Here is a 20,861-nt window from a genome sequence, read left to right as displayed (position 1 = left end):
TGATCATAGGATATTCCAAAATACTTTACTGCCAATTAAAACCCTTGAAGTGTTGCCACGATTATAGACTAGGATAATTGGCCACTAGACTTTTGCACTAATTGCAACAAGTTAGTGAGGTAGCTTAGATGTGCTGTATGTATGTGATGTTACCAAGGGATGAATGACATTGGCAAGGGCACCAGACTGAAATAGGTTTCATTATATCTGAGAGGCAGATTGAACCTCAGCTTTGCATTCAGCTGAAATGCAGCACCCTTCAGATAGACCACAGTTAGTCGTACAAAATGACAGACAAAATTATGTGCTCATTTCTTATTGAATTCATAATCTTATGCATATGGTGGGGCTCTGGCTATCACCTATATCTCAACCAGTTTATGGAATTCCAAAAACCTAAGATGACATTGATTCCCTGCACCTGCTGCCTCCCAGGATCCAATGTTTTCATTGTATGTTTCAAGTTTAAGTTCAGGTGTCATTCAACCATACATGACTACAACCAAATGAATACACCCATTTAGAGTCCACAGTCTCAAAGAACCAAGGAAAGCTTTTCACCACCGCCCTCAAGCTAAGGCTAGTGAGGCTGTTTTCTAAAAGCTTCTGGGATCTTCTTAGCTTCATACCTTTTGCTTCCTGTTCAATCCAATCCTCAATTTGTGAAAGGCAAGCGAAGACTTTGATGCAGATAAGCAAAAGCGAAATAATGCAGATGGTGAAAACCTGAGGTAAAAATAGAATATGCTGTAAGTACAAAGACAAGAAAATCTGTAGATGCTGGAAAACCAGAGAAACAGACACAAAATGCTGGAGGAACTCAGCAGGCCAGGCAGCACCTGTGGAAAAGAGTAAACCTTGATCAGGTTTCAGCCCGAAACATTGGCTGTTCACTCTTTTCCATAGATGTTGCCTGGCCTGCTGAGTTCCTCCAGCATTTTGTGTGATATGCTGGAAGTACTCTGTAGATCAGGGAGTATTCATCAAAGATGGTAATGGAAGGCCATTAATCTGAACCATTAACAGCTGGTAGTGGCACATATCAAAAACTCTATTCCTCCCACACTGGACGCGTACCAACGTGCTTACGAGAAAACTACTCTATGACAGATGCCATAGCGCCTGTCATGCATCTGGTCCTGATGCACTTAGAAAACTTTGTCAGAGTGCTGTTTCTAGATTTCATTTTGGCATTTGGCACTATTCTCCCACAGACCTTGGTGAACAAAATCTTCCTCCTTGGATTTACCACACCCCAGCGCAAATGGGTATTGGACTTCAGATAGTCAGGATGCACAACTGCTCCTCTCTCCCCATCATGCTCCCCAGGGCTGTGTGTTGAGCCCTTTGCTATACACTTTGCTCACAAGCGACTGCGCAGCCAAGCACCCGAGTAATCACATTGGCAAGTTCGCCGATGACACGACACTGGTGGGGCTCATCATCTACAACAGCCTACAGAGAGGAGGTGGAAGGGCTTGGGGACTGGTGCAGGACAAATAACCTCCTCCACAATGTCAACAAGACAAAGGAGATGGTTGTCGACTTCAAGGGAACTTCCACCACTCACACCTTCATCTACATCAGCTGCACAGCAGAGGAGGCTGTGATCAGCTGCATACTCCTGGGAGTGAACTTCTCGCTCTATATCTCCTGGCCCCAGAACACATTCTACACAATCAAGAAAGCTAAGCAACGCCGTAACATTCTGAGGAGGCAGAATGGACTATGCTCATCAATACATTAGATGCGCAGTGGAGAGCATCCTAACAAGCTGCATCTCTGCGTGGTACAGAAATTGCACAGGAAGGCTCTACAGCGGGTAGTCAAAACAGCCGAACACATCACCGGCAACAGCCTGCTGCCATCAAGAACATATATACTGAAAGCTGCCGGAAAAAGCCCAGCACAATATCATGAAGGATCCTACCCATCCTGCTCAAGGTCTGTTTGTCCCACACCAATCAGGGAGGAGGCTACATAGCATCCACGGCAGTACCACCAGACCCAAAAACTGTTGCTTTTCTCAAACAGTAAGGCTGATCAGCACTTCCATCCACCAACCCACCCCACCACCACTACCTTGTCATTTCCTTCTAGTCACCGAAGTACAGACACCAGACTCTCCGCTACCTAGCATCACTTTATGGACGTACAATCAATCTATGTATATAAGCTATAAGTATTTGTATTTATTGTGTTTTTTATTGTGTTCTTTATCTTACTGTGTGTTTTTTTTTGTGCTACATCAGATCCAAAGTAACAATTATGTTCTCCTTTACACTTGTGTACTGGAATGACATCAGACAATCCTGAATCTGGAATTGTTGAAGCTGCTTCTTGCTCAACAGCTGACTATTTATGGCCTATAAAAACCGCACTCCAATAGCATCTTTTGCCAAAATAGATTTTAATTAGGTCTTTAAGCCATTGCACAATTCATTTGTACCATTTTCCTGACATACTTTATTTAGAGGCTTTTCTCAGTATAGGCTGCTGCTTCACAGCTCTGGAAAAGCACAGGTTTTCTTTCTGTCCAAAGAGCTTAATTTGGAATAACGAAAATTATGGACATTAATCCTAAAATGCATCTCAGAAGCTTGTGTGTTGATATGTGTGGATGGAATTTATGTATGAAAGATCCTCATTTTTAAAGACCATTTCATCAATTCTATTTTAATTTTGATTTTCTCTTTCAAGCATTTCAATCTAGATGATATTACAAATTCATACAGTAAATGTGTTTTTCCATTATTATATTCTATTACTGCTGTGCATGCTCCTAAAATACTGAGCTTTATTGGGCACATGGACATAGCTTACAAAAACTTGGATTCATGATTCAAGTAAAGTTCTCAGATTTGATTCATTTTAACAGTAACTGGAAAAAATATACTTAAATTCCTTGAATTTATTATAACAAAATGGGTATTGTATGATGTTTAGAAATTCAGCTGCAGAATTTTCCGAATAATTAACAAAAGTGGAAATTCGAAGAATATTATATCGTTACCAAAACCCGGGAATAAACTTTGCAATGGATATAGTGCTGATGTACATGAAAAATATGGTTGAGCTGATGCACAAAACTACCCGAAAGCTGCAAAATGCGTGTAATTAAATTGCCAAAATTATTGAATCTCCTTCCTCTGGGCAGCAGACACAATGCTCTTTCACAGGTGATTATCATTGCCTATGGTTGTTATGGCCGGGGGTGGTAATGGGGACAGGCTCACATAATCTATTAAATGCTCCCAGCGGCGTGCGCCTCAAATAGCCTCTGACAACTAAAGCCTACACATGTGGCTTAGCTATTAAACCATTTCTCCTGACAGGAGAAGGAGCAAAGGCGGGTTACTAGCGCCTTAAAACCAGTTGCTTCGAGCAGATGGAGCTCATCAGCCGTTGTTGGCACCTTACCTAGGCGAAGGAAAACTCTGATCTCAAACCTCCGCTGTCTTGCGGCTAACTATACCCACTCATGGGGGAAGGCGTTGGGAGTAAACCCTGAGGGAAAAACCTGGAGCTGGAGTCCCTAAGGCAGTCCTACATTGAATTCAACGCTGACTGGCAACTCCCGCGACGCTGCTGGTAGCAAGCCGTATCGGTCTCTGCCGTTCCTTTCGGTTTATCACCTGCATGGAGAGGGGGAGCTTGCTACAGGGGCAACAGCTTGCTCTCCAGATCGCACTGCCCAGGCTTGGGTATCTAGACAGCTAGGACGCAACATCCATGGTCGACTCTGACTGACGGAGGCCTCAGCAACCACAGCGGTTATGACATTCAAAAGTAAATTGAAAAAGGCCCAGAATGGGGTGTAAAGCGATGGCACTAATTGTAGAGTTGGCATCAGCAAGGTTGCTCTGAATTAAGTGCCCTGTGTTGTAACTTTGCTAACTGTAGAATCAAGAGACTAAATGAGTTAGTGGAATCATTGCAAAGGATTAGCGTGACCTTCTGTCACACTGGAGAAAATGAACATAAATTGGATGATCACTACGCAGAGCAACTACGTTCAGCCCAAAAGGATAATGGGAAATTTAATGTGCATGCCGCTTTAATTCTCAACCCCAATCCTATCCTAGCCTCTTCTACTGCCTGCCTATCTATCTGACTTACACATCCTCAGAGGAGCAATGTCTTCGCGGTAGCGTAGTGGTTAGCACAGTGCTTTACCGTACAGGTGAGCTGGGTTCAATTCTCGCCGCTGCCTGTAAGGATGCTGTGTATTCTCCCTGAGATCGCATAGATTTCCCACAGGCCAAAGACCTGCCTGTTGGTGGGTTAATTGGTCATTGTAAATTGTCCTGTGGTCATTTGAGAAGTAAATCAGCATGGTCAGAAGGGCTAATTTCACCCTGTATCACCTTCAATCAATCAATAAATAAATCTCATCTTCCACTCACTTTTCAAACTTCTGCTGTGTCTTCCAACTTCAAGTAAAGATTTGTCACATGTGAAACTGTGATGACCAGTGCAGTCGAAGGATGCCCTGGGGCAGATGTGAGTGTCTCTACCAACGTCAATTTAGTAATCCAGAATTTACTAATCCTAATTTTTATGTGTGAAATGCGGAGTACTGGTACTGGTAGAGTACTGGTAGAAACCCACACAGTCACAGTGTGACTGGGAACTGAACCACAATCTTCCGATTGCTGGTGCCGGCCTGAGCTGAACTTTCATCATCCTTCTCACCTCATTTCTACACCGTACCTTCTCAGTGGTCTTCACCAAAGAACCGTCTTTGGCAGAAGGCCGCACGGTAGCGCATGGCTTTATTGCGCCGGCAGCCAGGGTTCAATTCCTGCCGCGGTATGTGAGGAATTATATGTGAATGCACAGCTTTCCTCCCACGTCCCGAAGATAAACTGTACATTACAGGGAGACCAATTAAGTTGCTAAACCATAGCACTACGGCTTGGTAGGTCAATTGATCAAGTGGGTGTAGTGTAATTGGGCAGTGTAAACTTTTCGAGCTGGAAGGGCCTGTTGCTGTTTTGTATCTCTGAATTAAATTATCTATCTCCTTTACCTCCCTGCAGCCTGGTTTGAAAACTGTTAGTCCTCTGCTCTTCCCCCAGTTCTGAGGAAGGTTTCCTGATCAGAAACATTGACTGGTTTCTTTCCATAAATACTATTTTACTGTCTGAACTCTTCCATCTTCTCTGTGCTTGTTAAATCCAGAGGGAATTAAAAAGAGGGAAAGTTTCGATGGACAAAATTGTGCCACGTTATCACAGGCCTGCAGGGTATGGAAATCGCACAAAATCCTCATCCAGTAGAAAGCCATGAAATATTAAATTGATTCAAATCTCATAAATGATGAATTAATTACTTATTTGAATATGGATAACCAAGGGACTGAAGGGAGGAAGAAAAGGTAATAGACAAAGAGTTCAGAGTTCAAACTGACATCCTGCCCTTGGAACGTCCGGTTTTCTCCCAAGGACGGTCCAAAGACAGAAGGTTAAATCTGGTTGCCGGGGTTTGCTGGGCAGTGTGGCTTGAAATGCCTGTTCTGTGCTATATCTCAAAATAAATATCTAGAGCTGAGGATGAACAGTATCTGTGGGAAGTAAAGGAAATAGCTGCAGATTGTGACTGTTGCCTGTAATTTACCGAACTATTGATGCTCTATCAATAACTCTAGGACACTGGAAGAAGAGTGAATAACGACAGGCTTTTATTAACAGTGAAAAGGGAGCACGACCATGTTGGATGACTGTGGGAGGAGCAGTGCCCCAATCACCTCTGTACAGGGGTCTGTTGGAGGAGTCACAGGAGCAGTCAGCAGAGCGGCATGTCCAGACCGGTATACATGGCTTACCACACCTATCAGCCTGGATAGTGGTCCGAAGGAGCTGCCCTTTGGACATGACAATTATCCCTCAACTTCCAACAACCTGAGTGGATTGGAAAATCGCAAAGATGATGCTATTATTCAAAGAAAGAGAGAGACTAAAAGCAGGAATCCATTTTTCCAGACCCCAGAAATATGCTGGAATCCATTATTAAAGAAGTAATAAAAGGATATTTCAAAAATCTTAAAAGAACCAAGCGTCGGTTTTCAGTGGTTCTTTACAATGTGCTACTGACTTACATTTTGTGTATATTGTTACAATTTGTGACAGTGTTGTAACTTGAAACTGACAGAGTAAATACACTGAAGCTCTGAACTGTTTCAAATGTTGTGATATGTTTATTGTTTAGAAAATTTATGGATTATATCCGTTAATACATCATTACAAGGTATTTCACAATTATTTCAAAATTACATTAATATATACAGGAAAATTCCAGCTGCGTGGCAACAAGAATGATGGCATGGGATGAACCCGCGCAGCTTAGAGCGAACAGCAGCTGCTTTTAGCTTCCCTGGGCCAAGTGCTGCTTTGATGCTAAGGGCAGCCGCTCATAATCAAACTCATTGTTTGAAGGAAGACTCTGTTGAAATCTGTAAACAACACCCAAACTGGGCTCTGAAGAGCAAGTTTCAGGTGTGGCAACTATGTTGGCAACACTTACCACTTGATGTTGAAAGTAGCATCCAGCCTGCCTGACTGGATTTGTTCTGCTTTTTGGCAGGACTCTGAAACAATTTCCCAAATTGTCAGGCAGATGCCTGTGATGTAACTACAGTAAAAATAAAAGGTCTCCACTGGAACAGCCAGGATGGTCTCATAGACCATGCTGCATTCTGCTCCAAGTTTCCTTTTACCCTGTACTGTGGATCAAATTGGCTGAAGAATATTGTTTGTCTTTGTGGGGATCTTGGAGGAAGTACTGAAAACAGCAAGGGCACTGATTCACCAGCAAGAGAATGGTAGATGATAATGATTAGTTTACCTTGCCCATATTTGACCTGTTACAAATGGTCATGAGCGAATGCCGAGGACTCCCAGTCTGAGGTGCTGACCACTCTAGTTGGGCAGTTGGAGATGATATCCTTTGCCTATAAAGTAGGATTCTAATAAGATAGCCGTGCCAAGCAACCACTTTATCAGTCTCTAGGAAACTCTCACAGTTTAGACTAAAACCCAGATATTTGAGAGCTAAGCTGGAATCAACTTTGATTTGGCTTGGGCAGTTTTAGCAGTGGCTTATGACAAAACCAAATGGCTTGCTAGTCTACTTGCGAGGAAAGAGTCAACACATTCAACATAGAACACGACAGCATAGAACAGGTTCTTTGGCCCACGATGTTTTAACTAACTCTTAAGATCAATCTAACCCTTCCCTCCAATGTAGCCCTCCATCTTTCTATTATCCATGTCCCTATCTCAGAAACCTCCTCTACCACGACCCTGTCAGATGTGGAGCCAAATTAGGAAAAGAAGTGAGATTTCAGCCAGCCCCTGAAGAAAATAGGTGAGTAGGATGGACTTAATCCAACCAGTGATTTTGTACTCAACATTTCTGGAAATAGTTTCTTTAAAAAACAGATCAACTGAATTTAAAATCCCACTCCTGCTATAATGAGTTATAAATACACTTCTCTGGATTGTCAGTCTCTCGTCTCTAGGTTTTCAATGGTATCATACTGAGTATACCACCAAGATACCATGAGGATATTCACTTGCAAGGTGAGCTGATAGTTTAGATTGTGGAGCTAAATTAGAATAAAAATGTGAGGTTATTGCAGAACATATTCAAGTGGCCAACTGCTCCTTTGTGTATTTGTAATGGGAGACTGGGCAGGAAAGTAATGGGACAGTTACCTTTTTATGGCAGGATTAACACTTGTGCTGAAAATGGGCCGAAGCAGGTGAGAAGTAGATGAAATTACTGAGATAAAAGATGATGGGGTAGAGTCATATTTGAGTACTGACGAACTACTGCCCTGATACAGAGACTGTAGTGAGTGGGAACAGGAACTAAGGGAGACGTAGAACATTAATGGAAGCATCTCTGGTGATGGAAGGATGGCCATACTAGTTCATCCAGTTGGACAGTGAAGGCGATTTTAAATGTCATCCATAAACACCATCAGCTCTGATATATCAACTGAGATCCATGGAGAAGGGAGTCCAGAAGACTAAAAGCAGCAAGAGGCAGGGAGTCAATCAAATATATCCAAGAAGAATGGCAACAATGCTAGAAAGAACCCATTTAACCCTCTCCTGTAAAGTTTAATAGAAGACTTTAGAAGGATGAGTGACCCTAGCAAATAGAGAACAGTAGTGTTCATTTAATAGCAGAAAAATGACAAAAATAGCAATGAAAAGCTGAAGGCTAAGCCAGTTCAGTAAAAAAAAATCAATGGAAAGCAGTGGCTGAAGCAGATAAGGCATTGAAAAATCAAAGTCTACTTGGGTACATAGACAGAAATTTAAATTATTTAGTTCAGGGCAAAAATACTAAATCAAACAGATAACTGGCAAAATATGGACAAAGGTCTTTCCCTGCTTACAAATGCCTGACTACAACCCCTACACACGAGTGAGAGGCTGGTAAGATGCATGTGCTGTTGGCTATGGAGCTGCAGGGATCTTCTGCTGTGTGGCAACTCAGATAAAGGCTTCTTTTCCAACTTGCAAACTGTTCAGGTTATGAGCAGAGAACCTTGTTGTAAACTGGAGAGGACCTGTAATCAGCAATAGTTTTTATAGAAAGTAGATTTGCTACTTACACTTGGTCTAAAATATACATACAATTGCAAGAAAGAGTTTGTGAATTCTTCACAATTACCTGGTTTCTGCATAAATTACTCATTAAATCTGGTCTGATCTTCATCAAGTCACAATAATAGACAAGCACAATCTGTCCAAATTAATAACACACAAATAATTGTACTTTTCATGTTTTTATTGAACACATTGTTTAATCATTCACGGTTCAGGTTGGAAAAATATGTGAACCTTTGTATTTAATAACTGGTAGAACCTCCTTTAGCAGCAATAACCTCCTCCAAATGTTTCCTGTAGCTGCCAATCATGTTTTGGAATGGCCAAGTCAGAGTCCAGACTTTAACCTAATTGAGATGTTGTGGCATGACTTGAAGGGGCTGTTCAGGCAAGGTATCCCAGAAATATTGATGAACTGAAACAGTTTTGAGTAGAGGAATATTTCTGGGATACCTTGCATGAACAGCCCCTTCAAGTCATGTCACAACATCTCAAACATGAGGAAATCTGCAGATGCTGGAAATTCAAACAACACACACAAAATACAGGTGGAATGCAGCATCTATAGGGAGAAGCACAGTTGACATTTCGGGCCGAGACCCTTCGTCACGTGCATCTTCCTATAGATGCTGCCTGGCCTGCTGCGTTTCACCAGCATTTTGTTTGTGTCACAAGATCTCAATTGGGTTAAAGTCTGGACATGCAGCAATGATTTTTTTTTGGAGAGCAGTGATATCCTCCAATGTTCAGTGTTTTTCTTATAGTGGATACATGAACAGAGACTGTAGCAAGTTCTAGAGATTTCTGCAGGTCATTAGCTGTTACCCTTGGGATCTTTCTCACCTCCTTCACAATTCCATGTGTGCTCTTGGTGTGATCTTTTCACAAAACGCATTAAGGAGATTAGCAACAGTACTGAATTTCCTCCAATTCTCTAATTTCTCTTACTGTGGACTGATGAACACTCAAGTGTTCAGAAATGCTTTTATAGCCTTTTCCAGCTTCATACATCTCTACAATTCCTCTAAAGTTCTCTGAAAGTTGTTTTGATCGAGGCATGGTGCGCAAAAATGTATCTTTTTTGAGAAGAGCAGGCTCTGTCAGTAACCGGACTTAGTGTCTTTTTTTAAAATAGGGTAGGGCACCTCTACAACTCACACCTTCAATCTCATCTCATTGATTGGAATACCTGACTCCAAATAGCTTTTGCAGAAGGCATTACCACAGAGGTTCTCAAACTTTTTTGAACCTAGGCTGTGATTGTTTAAATGGTGTACTCAGTATTGATGAGGAGTACCATTGTTTGTGTGTTTAGGCAGATTGTGTTTGTCTATTATTATGACTTAGATGAAGATTAGACCACATTTTATGAGTAATTAATGCAGAAAATCAGTTAATTGCAAAGGCTTCACAAACTTTTTTTGCAACTTAACAAAATGCATCCTAACTACATTCCCAATTCACTGTGTTGAATACTTCAAGCACAACTTCCCCGTTCTTAATAAAGTTCATAAGGATAAACATTATCCAGAATTTCTACTTCCTTAGGCTACTCTTAATCTTTCAACTTCATAAATGAGGTGCTCCTGCTGTTTCCACTTTATTATCCATTTACTGTGTAATTTGGCAGTCAAGTAAGAGATTTCCTTGCCTCTTTCAGCTTCGTCAAAATCACTAATTTACCCAATTTCTGATCAATCATATTTTACATTATAATCATCTCTGTAGAAATGATTTAATATAGTAACCCTGAAAAAGAATTCACAGTCTGAAAAATTAGTGCATGTCTATGAGCAGGGGAATTTCAAAGGAATTCAAAAGAATGACACTAAGTCAAAGGAAATATTAAATGAACTTGTAAAAATAGATGGGTGCTGAGGAGGACCTTAAATGGAGGGGAGATAGGTAAGAATTTAAGAAATTTTACAGCATTGGTTCCAGATATCAGAATGCTGCTGCAATACATCAAGGATAGTAATACTTAGTGTGGCATAGGATACTGTAGAACGGTACAAAGTGAAACTGAGGTAGCAGAAGGGAGGGATGTGCAACAACTGTTCCTGATATGAGCAGATGGACTGAGGAAGAACTAAGCATGTAAGCAGACTTTATTGAAGGATAACTGGGTTGCAATCTCAGTTAGGTACATCGGGAATTCATGAAGGTGGACCTGAGCATGCAGAATTTGACTTTGGTCTTCCCAATGTTCACATTAAGAAAACAAACCTACTGTAAGTATATAGAAAAAAAAGCTTGTGAGCTGTTAAAGACAGGAAAGTAGACTTGCTTTGTTACCCTTTACATGGAAGATGGACCCATAAGCTCAGTTGCAGTTGAGAGAAGGGTAAAATGCATCAGGAATAGATCATTGGGAAAACTTTGGAGCTAACTTTGAGGAAGGCATTGCTTGAAATGATTTGGTTATAATTAAATATATAGAGGAGTAGGATGGAGGGAGGGCTAAAATTAATAAAGGAAGTCCTCCATATAGTTCACAAAATGACTTTCAATTCATTTTCTTTCAAGTGTGGTTCCTGTTATCTACATTTTGGTGATGTGTTTTTGGGCCAATTGAGTGCCCTTGCACTTTACTATCTCTGAGGGAGCTCGGTGAAGTGTATGGCAGCCCAGAGGTGGGGCACAAGCCAACGATTGACTCCATTTCTCGCCAATTAAAGCATCAAGGAAGCTTGAAATCAACAAGGATGAGAGCAGAAGGCATGAGGGTGTTCAGTGCTGACTACCTGTGCCTTTTCCTCTCGCTCACTGCTCCCAGAAGAAGGTGACTGCAAGCAATGGGGTCTCTCTCCCTCTTGAATGCTGCTGCCAGAGGAAGGGCCTGTGTGTATGACTGATCTCTCTCTCCTCCCAGAGTTTGTGGATTGGGCTCAGGGTCAGTAATTCATGTTATGATGTGTTTCTGGTCGCTTCTTTTTATTGTCACTATTTGGATCGGGGCAGCCTGCAGATTACAAAGACACAGTGCTGGGTTGGGCTGAACTGAACATGCCTGGACTCTTTTGATGACTTTGGTGTTTATTACTCTGTGTTTATTGCTCATTTATTCTGGTGTGATTTGTCCTTTTTTTTGTGTGTTGGGGATTTGATGTTTTTTTCTGTCAACAGGTTCCATAGGTTTCTTTGTTTCATGGCTGTCTGTGAGAAGACAAATCTTAGGGTCGTATGCTGCATATATACTTTGAATCTTTGAAAGTCATTAGAGAATGTTGTAGATAGAACAAGATTCAAGGATGATCAGCAGCAAATATACACACACGAACAAAGGTAGACTATCCATGCAATTGGTCTCACAGAACTATAATGCCTGTGCATCACAAAATACACACCATGCTCCTTGCAAAGAACATTTAATACACCTTGGTTAAAAAATAAAACCCAGGTCAGTTAAGGATAAAAATCTTGATACTTCATCTTGGTTCATCTTAGCCAACAATGTCATACAGAATCCAGCTTTATGATGTCACCTCAACCCTAGTATGAAACATCCTATCATTAAAGTAGTTCAACAAATTAGCATTCTCGCAGGAGCCAATAACCAGTTCCAAAGGCCCACCATGCCCTTGCGGAAAAATATCAAGCTATAATCTAGGTAAATAACAGGCTCAGAGTAGACTAGTTCCGACCAAGCACATTTGCAGTTTGTGAAGACTAGTCACTTGGTTGATATAAAATATTTGCAATTTATATTTTTCACCAGATTAATTTTCCTTCCCACCTACCTTCCAAATGCTAGTTTTGGTATAACAAGCATATATAGGGATTGATCAACAATTGTTCATTTTCAAAATTTATAATATACTTTTCAATTAATTTGGTCTATGTAAAAAAATATTGTTAGCCATGAAAACTGACATACTTTTACAAAAATATCCCTCTGAAACTAAATTAAGACATAAATATTATTCTTCCTTGAAATTGTTTTCTTCCCACTGCCCTTCCTCTGAAAGGAGGCCTCGTTGCAGGCCAGGCTTTTGTTTTTCTACTGTATTACCCATATTTCCATTCAATATTGTATGGTTGAAATTTTACACTGACAAGTTAATGAGAGGAATGTCATTTGGTCCACTTGATCCATTCATCCAGAGAAATTCTAACTCTTCCCTTGTACTATGGCATCCAATATTTTCTCTTGGATTTATATGATTTTGAACACCTTGAAGTGGTTAATGAATAATTCAAAGCCGGATAGCTTTATCATTTATTTGTTCATTAACTGAAGGTTCTACCTCACAAAAATTAAAAGTGAGCATTAATGTATATTCTAATCACAGCTAAGTCCCAGTCCCAACACAATTCCAGCCCTAAACCCAAACCCACTTTTCACCCCTATTTTCCAAGGCACACAATTTCCTCTACTTTAGCACTTCAAGAAAAAATTTATCTCCCTGATTTATAATGGTGTAGAGCCAAAGTAATACATATGAATTTCAGAACAATTTGCTGTTCCACATCACACACAAAAGCTGACCTTGTACAGATTTTTGAGATTTATGTTTAATAATCCTCTGCCCAGTCTTTATCTCCAATAGTTAGGCCATGGATACTCTAAACTTGTTAAATACCTCTGAAAGATTCTTGTGATTGGAAAAAAAAAGTTCTGCAGAATTCTTAAACAAAATATTTTCAGTACCTTCTATGTTCAAATGAATAGCAGAAGAAATAATGTTCCCAATGGGCAATATGTTATTTTGCACAATAATAATAAAGGAAACGAGGCAACCAAGTTGAGAGTAATGTGACATGGCAGTTTTAACAGCAACTCAGTGTATTTTCCAATTGATGTTGCTGGATTTAGGTTTAGGTTTACTCAAGTTTACATTCCAATAATATAATTAACTTTGTAATTAGAATGTACATTACTGCGCAAGACATCTTAAAATAAGAACAATGAGCCCAAAATGAATGCTTGCTTGCAACAAGATTGAGAATTCTTTCCAAGTTTGATGCATCATCAGGTAATCATGATATAAAATAAAGATTAAAAATGACATTTTATTACACATTCAAATCAGCCACCTGGATACTTTTTCCCCACAAGTTCCAGTTTATTTCTGATATGACTACTTATCAACACCGTATTGGCAATGTTGGGGCCCAAAGCAACATATTATCAGCATGAACCAATATTACTAGTGTACAAATACACAAAATGTCATACCACAAAATTTCAAAGTTACATCACACATCATGAGGAAGATACAAATTTAAACAAGGACAATTACCCAATAGCTGGAATGGTGCGTATTGAGCACAGCCTCTTCACATACCCGGCAATTCACCATGTCATGATAGTACATTATATTCATGTGACTGGTTTCTGAGACAAATCAACATTGTAAATATATGAATCTTGTATTTAAAGCTAGTTATTAGCAGAATAATGGATTTAGATATACTAAGATTGTACAATAGACTTTAGTGTCAATGGGTTAATATACTCAGATCTTGAGTATACAATAAATACCCTTCACAATAATGTAACTTCAGTGGCACCAAGGTGTCACATTTTATAAATTCTGTCCATATCAGTGCTTATAGGCTTCTGAAATAAAGAAAATTTAACACATAAGATGCTGAGATCTTCTGCCAGACAGGTGATCAAATAGCTTAATTCTTCAAAATTATTTCATATGCTTGGAAAACATGTTGGGTTACCCCTGGGGCTCTGCACTTCAACGATAACTGCAACAAAAAAACAAAGTCAATTATACAACAGCGCAAGGCTGTTTTATATTATATTACAGTAGAAGAAAGATTTATAAAGCTTCTCATGACTTTAGGTCTCCCAAATACATGGTGTTGAATAAACATCTCATGTCTGATGATCATATTAGAAAAATAGAGTGTATCCATTTTGGTAAGGTCATATCTCAATAATAATAAATTTTATGAAAATACAGCCAATTACTGGAATATTACAGATAACAGGCTTATTTACCATGAACTTAGGTTGAAGAACATATTTGGACTTTAAGGAAACAAACTACTAGCACTTTGTGAAATTAACATTGATCAAATTAGCAGAGCACTGCACAGGAAATCACTGGCTGGCCATATCCTGTTCATTCATAGAAGCAGGCAAGTACAAAAATAGCAAGTAATGAAACAGCCTCTTCAAACATAGGGCTCCACTGAATAGCAATGAAGGCAAAAACCACTCTATTTCATTAAACTGCATGAATAATCCAATTTGTAATCAGTAAAGGTCACAGGCACAGGTTCACTGAGCAATATGCATAGGGAATAGCAGGAAGATATTGGTGAAAGGCACTGCCTTTGGTGCAATAAATCTTTTTCAGGGAAGAAGCAAATGCTTAATTTACACTTTATAGAAACCCTCCTGGGGAAGCAACGTCTGATATCTTCCCTCACAATTTATTCACACAATAAATGTAACACAGTGGTTTTTAAATTAGTAAGCAGAAAAGAGATGTAAACTTAAAATGAATAAGTTTATGAATAAAATGTTCATTCCTATATATACAGATAACTTACAAGACACTGCTGAAGGATAAGTACCATGGGTAGCTTATAGTGGCTCTGTTCCTTTATTGGTACAAACATTTCTAAATACTCATACCTTACCTGATGGATTCTGAATTACAGTTACATAAAATTTTTGATCCTTTCCCTGCCTTGTGGCGCATTGCCTAGCCGTTACTTCAGCATTTTTGTCTGTTTTTTTATAAAGCTGAGTTGTTAGCTTGATGTATAACCCAGCACGGATGGAAAACATGCAAGGAGCCGGCCAGATTCGAACCCAGGACCATTCACCTCAAAGTCTGATGCGAATACCACTACTCTACTGACTGGCTGACGTAAAATTATGTATGCATATCTAACAAAAAGGTATATAACATGCTATTAAGTCAAGTCGTATTTGATAGTCTGTTCCTAATGCTGATATAATGGTGCTGTTAACATGTAAGAAATTCAACTTCTCTTGAGTTTGAGTTTTCCACTCTCCGAAATTAATCATTAACTACTGGGAGCAAAATATGTTACACAAAACATAACAGATATCTCTAGTTTAGGAAAAAATAAACCATCTACCTGATAGTAATGGAATTGTAGTTGAAAAGTTTGTAATTACTCTTTCTACAACCTTCATGACCTCTTTCCCAGTTTAGTTCAACAATATTTGCTATCTATGATGACAAATAATTTCCACAAGAATCGCAAGCCAGACTATAATATTCTGAGTGCAAACATTTTAAATTATGTTTAGTTCAGTTAGGCTCTTGCACAATTCATAATATTCCTAATTTCTCTTATACAGTGAATGAATGATAGAAATTAACTTATATCATCATGTAAATCAAGTCAAAGCCCGAGTTTATGATTAAAAGTTCTAACCAGCAGTTTAGTTGGGAAGCTGATGATGAAAAATTGGTTCAATCACAAGATCATGGGTCAGTGACAATAGAAAAAGGCTCCAGTGAAAGTCAGCCAGCAAAGCATAGCATCAAAGACACTGCATAAGCATAGGGCAAAGAATGGAAGTGGCAACTTTTGCAACTGACTAAAATGAAATGAATTGCTAACCTCCAAATCCTGACCGGTAGGACAAAACCATCACGGCAGGCATGCAACAAAGGAAAAAAACATAACTATAAAATACTACAGCTTTTCCCCAACAGAAATATAGAAGTCTAATCTTGATTTATATATAGAAATGGCAGGTAGGGAAATAACGCTGCAAAACATTAACACACACATTGGGAAGACTACACAATAACATTTAGTAGAGAATGCAACAAAAAACTCAAACTGTAAAGTTATTTCACTGCAAGACTAAATTTAGTACTTAAAGGAATTAAACTCACATCTAAACAAAACAATCAGTAAGTTATAATTTAATTCTTCACTTATTTGACAACTATAACATTTAGAGATGGAACATCTTTCTGAATATTGTGCAAAAACTACTAGCAGGAAACAGTTATCATCTTGATTTTATATCAAATGCTGAAATACAAAATTTTCAAGAGACTGCTTGTAATGCTGTCAATAAGGACAGGTTTATGTGAAGGCTTTTCCCATATTTATACTGGCTTGTTAAATGAATGCTAAAAATCATGGCATCTGAAGTGCAGTAAAAGCATATCCACACTGTTAAACGATAAACGCATCACTTCTCCTTCCAGTCCCAATAACACTATACTACAGAAAGATAAGGAATTTAAATATTAAAATAAAACTTAAGATTTAAATGGAGGCAATAAAGGAGGGACATTAGACTGTTTAGCACTTACCGTGTAATTAGGGTTGCCAGGTTGGATTCTTAGCTCTGCTAAAACCCAGATCCCATTGCTTAGTTTTAGGGACTGATACAACATATCTTGCCCTTCAACATTTCTCTTTGCAACAGTAAATATGTTATTGTTAAAGAGCTTATCAGTGACAGCATCTGTAATTTAATGAAACATTGAGAACACATTTAGTCAAATCACCAAACGTTAGGACATATTGATAATATTTTCAACAGAGATGATGGAAAATGCACTTCAAGCCAGCAAAGTTTGGTTCTCAACAGTTCTTAGCAATCAATTTCAAAACATGACATTTGCATGCTCCTTTACTTACAGAAGATTGACACTAAAGTCACAAAATTCAAAGTGGAATGCAATTAAATACAATTCAAAACTTAAACCTATAAATACAATACTATTAAATTTGATTCAAGGTGATACCAATGCACTATAAATACATTTGATAACACAGAAAACAAAGTTATTTGACAACTGAGCTGAAGTTTCAAATGGCCTCGTTAAGCCCTCCACTGCATGGAGTTGGCACTTTGAGCCAGGCTGCCCAGCAATCCCCAATTTAACCATACCCTAATCACGGGGCAATTTACAATGGCCAATTAACCATACCAATTGGTTTGCCTTTCGGCTGTGGGGTCGATTATACTGTAAAGCGTTTTGCTAACCACTACGTTATTGTAATTGCTCTTTACTTGCTAATGGCAAACAATTACAATGCTTTGTACAAGAAGAAGATTGTACCAGATTCTATGTTGTCTGTCCCAATCAAACAATAACATTACTTATTAAGTACTAACAGCTGGAAGATACAGAAATTTAATTTCAAACAATTCATAAACTGTTGATATGGTAATTAGGCCTCCATATACATTCATTTAATTTTACTGTTTTATATATTTTTAATACCCAGCTTTACCACGACACCCCTAAAATGTCATCATGTAACAGCACTGATTACAATAACTATTATTGTGAATAATGACAAACACTTTAAAGGCAATAAACAGACGTTGTGATGCTTTCTAGACAGATAAAAATAAAAATCAAAAAATATCAAATCCATGGACAATATTTGATCCAGCATCATTAAAGTTCAAACACACCGACAGTGCAATCCATGTAGATTTTTAATTGAGAATGTTTTAGTATGAAAGCAAATGAATCAAGTTTTAATATTTATTAAGTAGTTACAAAACTCCCACTGTTTCCTTTGCTGCTTCATAAAGAGCTTTTACAAATTAAGGTCAGGGGCTTCAAACAAACAAGCCCAGAAAGTTTTCAAGGATGAATGTCATGGACAAATAGAAGGAATAAGATTCAAATTCAGAAGATGGCACATACTGTTGAAGAACTGTGGTCTCTGCAGAATGAGTCATTTCAGGAATATGATCTGCTTAAAGTAATACTGAATTCAGCCACAATATTGATGGGACTGAGGAATTTAGTTGCATCATTTTGCAGGGAAAGATAAAAAGAATTGCTGCATGTCTTTGTGCTATACCACACTTGGTCAACTGCCAAAACAGATGCTGCCATACATGTCAATTGACTTGAAATGCTCCCATTTAAAGTTTTCAGAGAATGAACAGAAAATGACCTTGCAAAGTCCTCACAAACATCTGGGGACAAGTGTCTAAATTAAAACAGCAAAACCCACACTTTAATCAAGCAACAATTTGGCAGTCGCAGAAACCTACCCTATAGTAAACATGTCAAAGTTACTGTGCATATCCTGATCTACCTGCAGGACAAAGCCACTGAAGATGACAGTAGAGTGGTAATCCAAGCAGGACATAGCCACTCACGGAGTCCTCAATATTGACACATAGACTCGATGAGGACTCTTGACATCAGGTCACTGCCCTCCCTCTGCTCAGGATTATGTGTTCCTTCTCACTGAACAACAGCTAGTGGAGACAGTGAAGATGAAGATATCTTCATTAGGGCAGTATGGTACTGTAGCGGTTAGTGTAACACTATTACAGTGCCAGCTGTAATATTGCGATTCAATTCCCTCCACTCTCTATAAGGAGTCTGTCAGTTCTCCCCTTGACTGGGTTTTGTCCAGGTGCTCCAGTTTCCTTCCACATTATCATAACGTCATTGGCAATTATGGAAAAGGATAGGTCTGGTTCTCGGGTTGTGATTCTAAATTGGAAAAAGGCCAATTTTAACGGTATCAGAAAGGAATTGGCATGTGTGGACTGGGACAAGTTGTTTTTTGGCAAAAGGTGTAATAGGGAAGGGGGAAACCTTAAAGTGAAATTTTGAGAGTACTGTGTTCTTATGTTCCCATCAGAATAAAAGGCAAGGATAACAGATTTAGGAACTTTGGTTTTGAAAGACATTGAGGCTCTGGTTAAAGAGAGCTGCATAGCAAGGACAGGCAGGTAGGAACAAATATGGTACTTGAGGAATATAAGAAATGCAAGAGAACACAAAGAAACAAGGAGGGCAGAAAAAAAACACGAGGCTGCTCTAGCAGACACGCTGAAGGAGAATCCTAAGGGCTTCTGCAGATTTATTAGGAGCAAAAAGATAGCCAAGGACAAAGCAACACACACAAAATGTTGGTGGAATGCAGCAGGCCAGGCCGCATCTATAGGGAGAAGTACCCTATAGATCGGGTAGATCGGATTTGGGTCGAGACCCTTCATCAGGACAAAGGTTTGTTCTCTGGAAGATCACAGTGGTAATCTATGCATGGAGCCAAAAGAGAGGGGGTGATTTTAAATGGATTTTGGGGTGGTACAGTAGTGGTTAGCATAACACTTTACAATACAGGCGACCAGGGTTCAATTCCTGCTGCTGCTCTGCCCATGATTGTGGGTTTCGTCAAGATGTTCCGATTTCCTCCCACAGTCCAAAGATGTACCGTTTGGAATGGGCTGATAAGCAGGGAGTGCCAAACAAATACCATCTCTAATGACAGCGTTAATCACCTAGCCTTAGAAGTACCACCACAGAGTCATCCACCATTAACATGGGAGTGATCATTAACTAGAAACGTCACTGGATCAACTGAAGCAGAAATGAATTCACTATTCACAGAAAATAGTCAGATATCCAGGAGCATCTTAGAAAAACTATTCTGATAAGAGCACCCGCTCAATTCAATCTCATGGTAGACTGCCTCCTGTAAACCAATGAAGTTATATAAACAGTGACAGACAAGGATCATCATGCATCCTGATTGTAATTTATCCAGAACAGTAAGAGGACTTTGTACTCTATCCCCATCATGCGCTTAACCAGCTCTCAGGAGATGCACAAAAGACAGAGTTTTATGGCCACAGGAGGTTAATTAATAATATAAAGCATATACTTTGAGTATAAATAGTATGAAAATGGCATACTCATTTATGACACAGTAAACCTACTTTTTCATATCTCTAGCAATAAAGTTGAGATTCAAGCTCACTGTTGAAACCTCTACTTCATCTTGGAAGACTTTCAAAGGGAATGTAATTATGTACCGAGTTCCTAAGCAGTAGACACACTACCTATCTCATAATAATGAGTTAACAGTAGTCAGCTTTGGATGTTCTGCAAACCAAGTGACATAAATGTTCCAAATATTCCATAATTTTTTAAGAGTTTAAACTTTACAACTTAGAAAGGCCAAATCCCTGAATTAACACAAAGATCAAAATATATCAAGCATTTTACCTGCATTGAGATGACAGTCTTTGATTTGAAACTGTACTTCATTTTCATTTGGAATGTCCTTCCATGTTGCTAAAAATATCTGTCGATCTGCAAAAAAAAAAGTGCTTTAGATTATACAGGTGTTGGCTTTTCCTTACAAACAGGCACAAAACACAATCTGAATATGTTTGTCAATCTGAGTTCAGGAATATATAAAATTTTACAGTAGGTTGCTTACGAAGTATAACCTACGCAGCTAAAGTACCCAAGATGCAATGGGCTCACTTGGTAGTATTTT

The 20,861-nt window shown here is 39.0% G+C and overlaps 1 protein-coding gene across 2 annotated transcripts in view; it reads right to left on the bottom strand.

The window, feature by feature from the left end:
* Positions 1–11,979: 11,979 nt before the first annotated feature.
* Positions 11,980–20,861, bottom strand: part of ap1b1 (adaptor related protein complex 1 subunit beta 1) — a 68,043-nt gene continuing 59,161 nt past the window's right edge. For both annotated transcript variants that reach the window (XM_059988067.1, XM_059988068.1), the window contains 3 exons: positions 20,585–20,671; positions 16,901–17,055; positions 11,980–14,327 (listed from right to left, as the gene is read on the bottom strand). In XM_059988067.1, coding sequence (XP_059844050.1) covers positions 14,253–14,327; positions 16,901–17,055; positions 20,585–20,671 — 317 coding nt within the window. In that variant the 3' untranslated portion in view covers positions 11,980–14,252. The remainder of the gene's footprint in view (positions 14,328–16,900; positions 17,056–20,584; positions 20,672–20,861) is intronic.

The sequence above is a fragment of the Hypanus sabinus genome, chromosome 13 (assembly GCF_030144855.1).
Source record: "Hypanus sabinus isolate sHypSab1 chromosome 13, sHypSab1.hap1, whole genome shotgun sequence".
NCBI classification, from domain to species: domain Eukaryota; kingdom Metazoa; phylum Chordata; class Chondrichthyes; order Myliobatiformes; family Dasyatidae; genus Hypanus; species Hypanus sabinus.
Note: the sequence above shows the minus strand (reverse complement) of the source record. Positions and strands in the feature narration are given on the sequence as shown.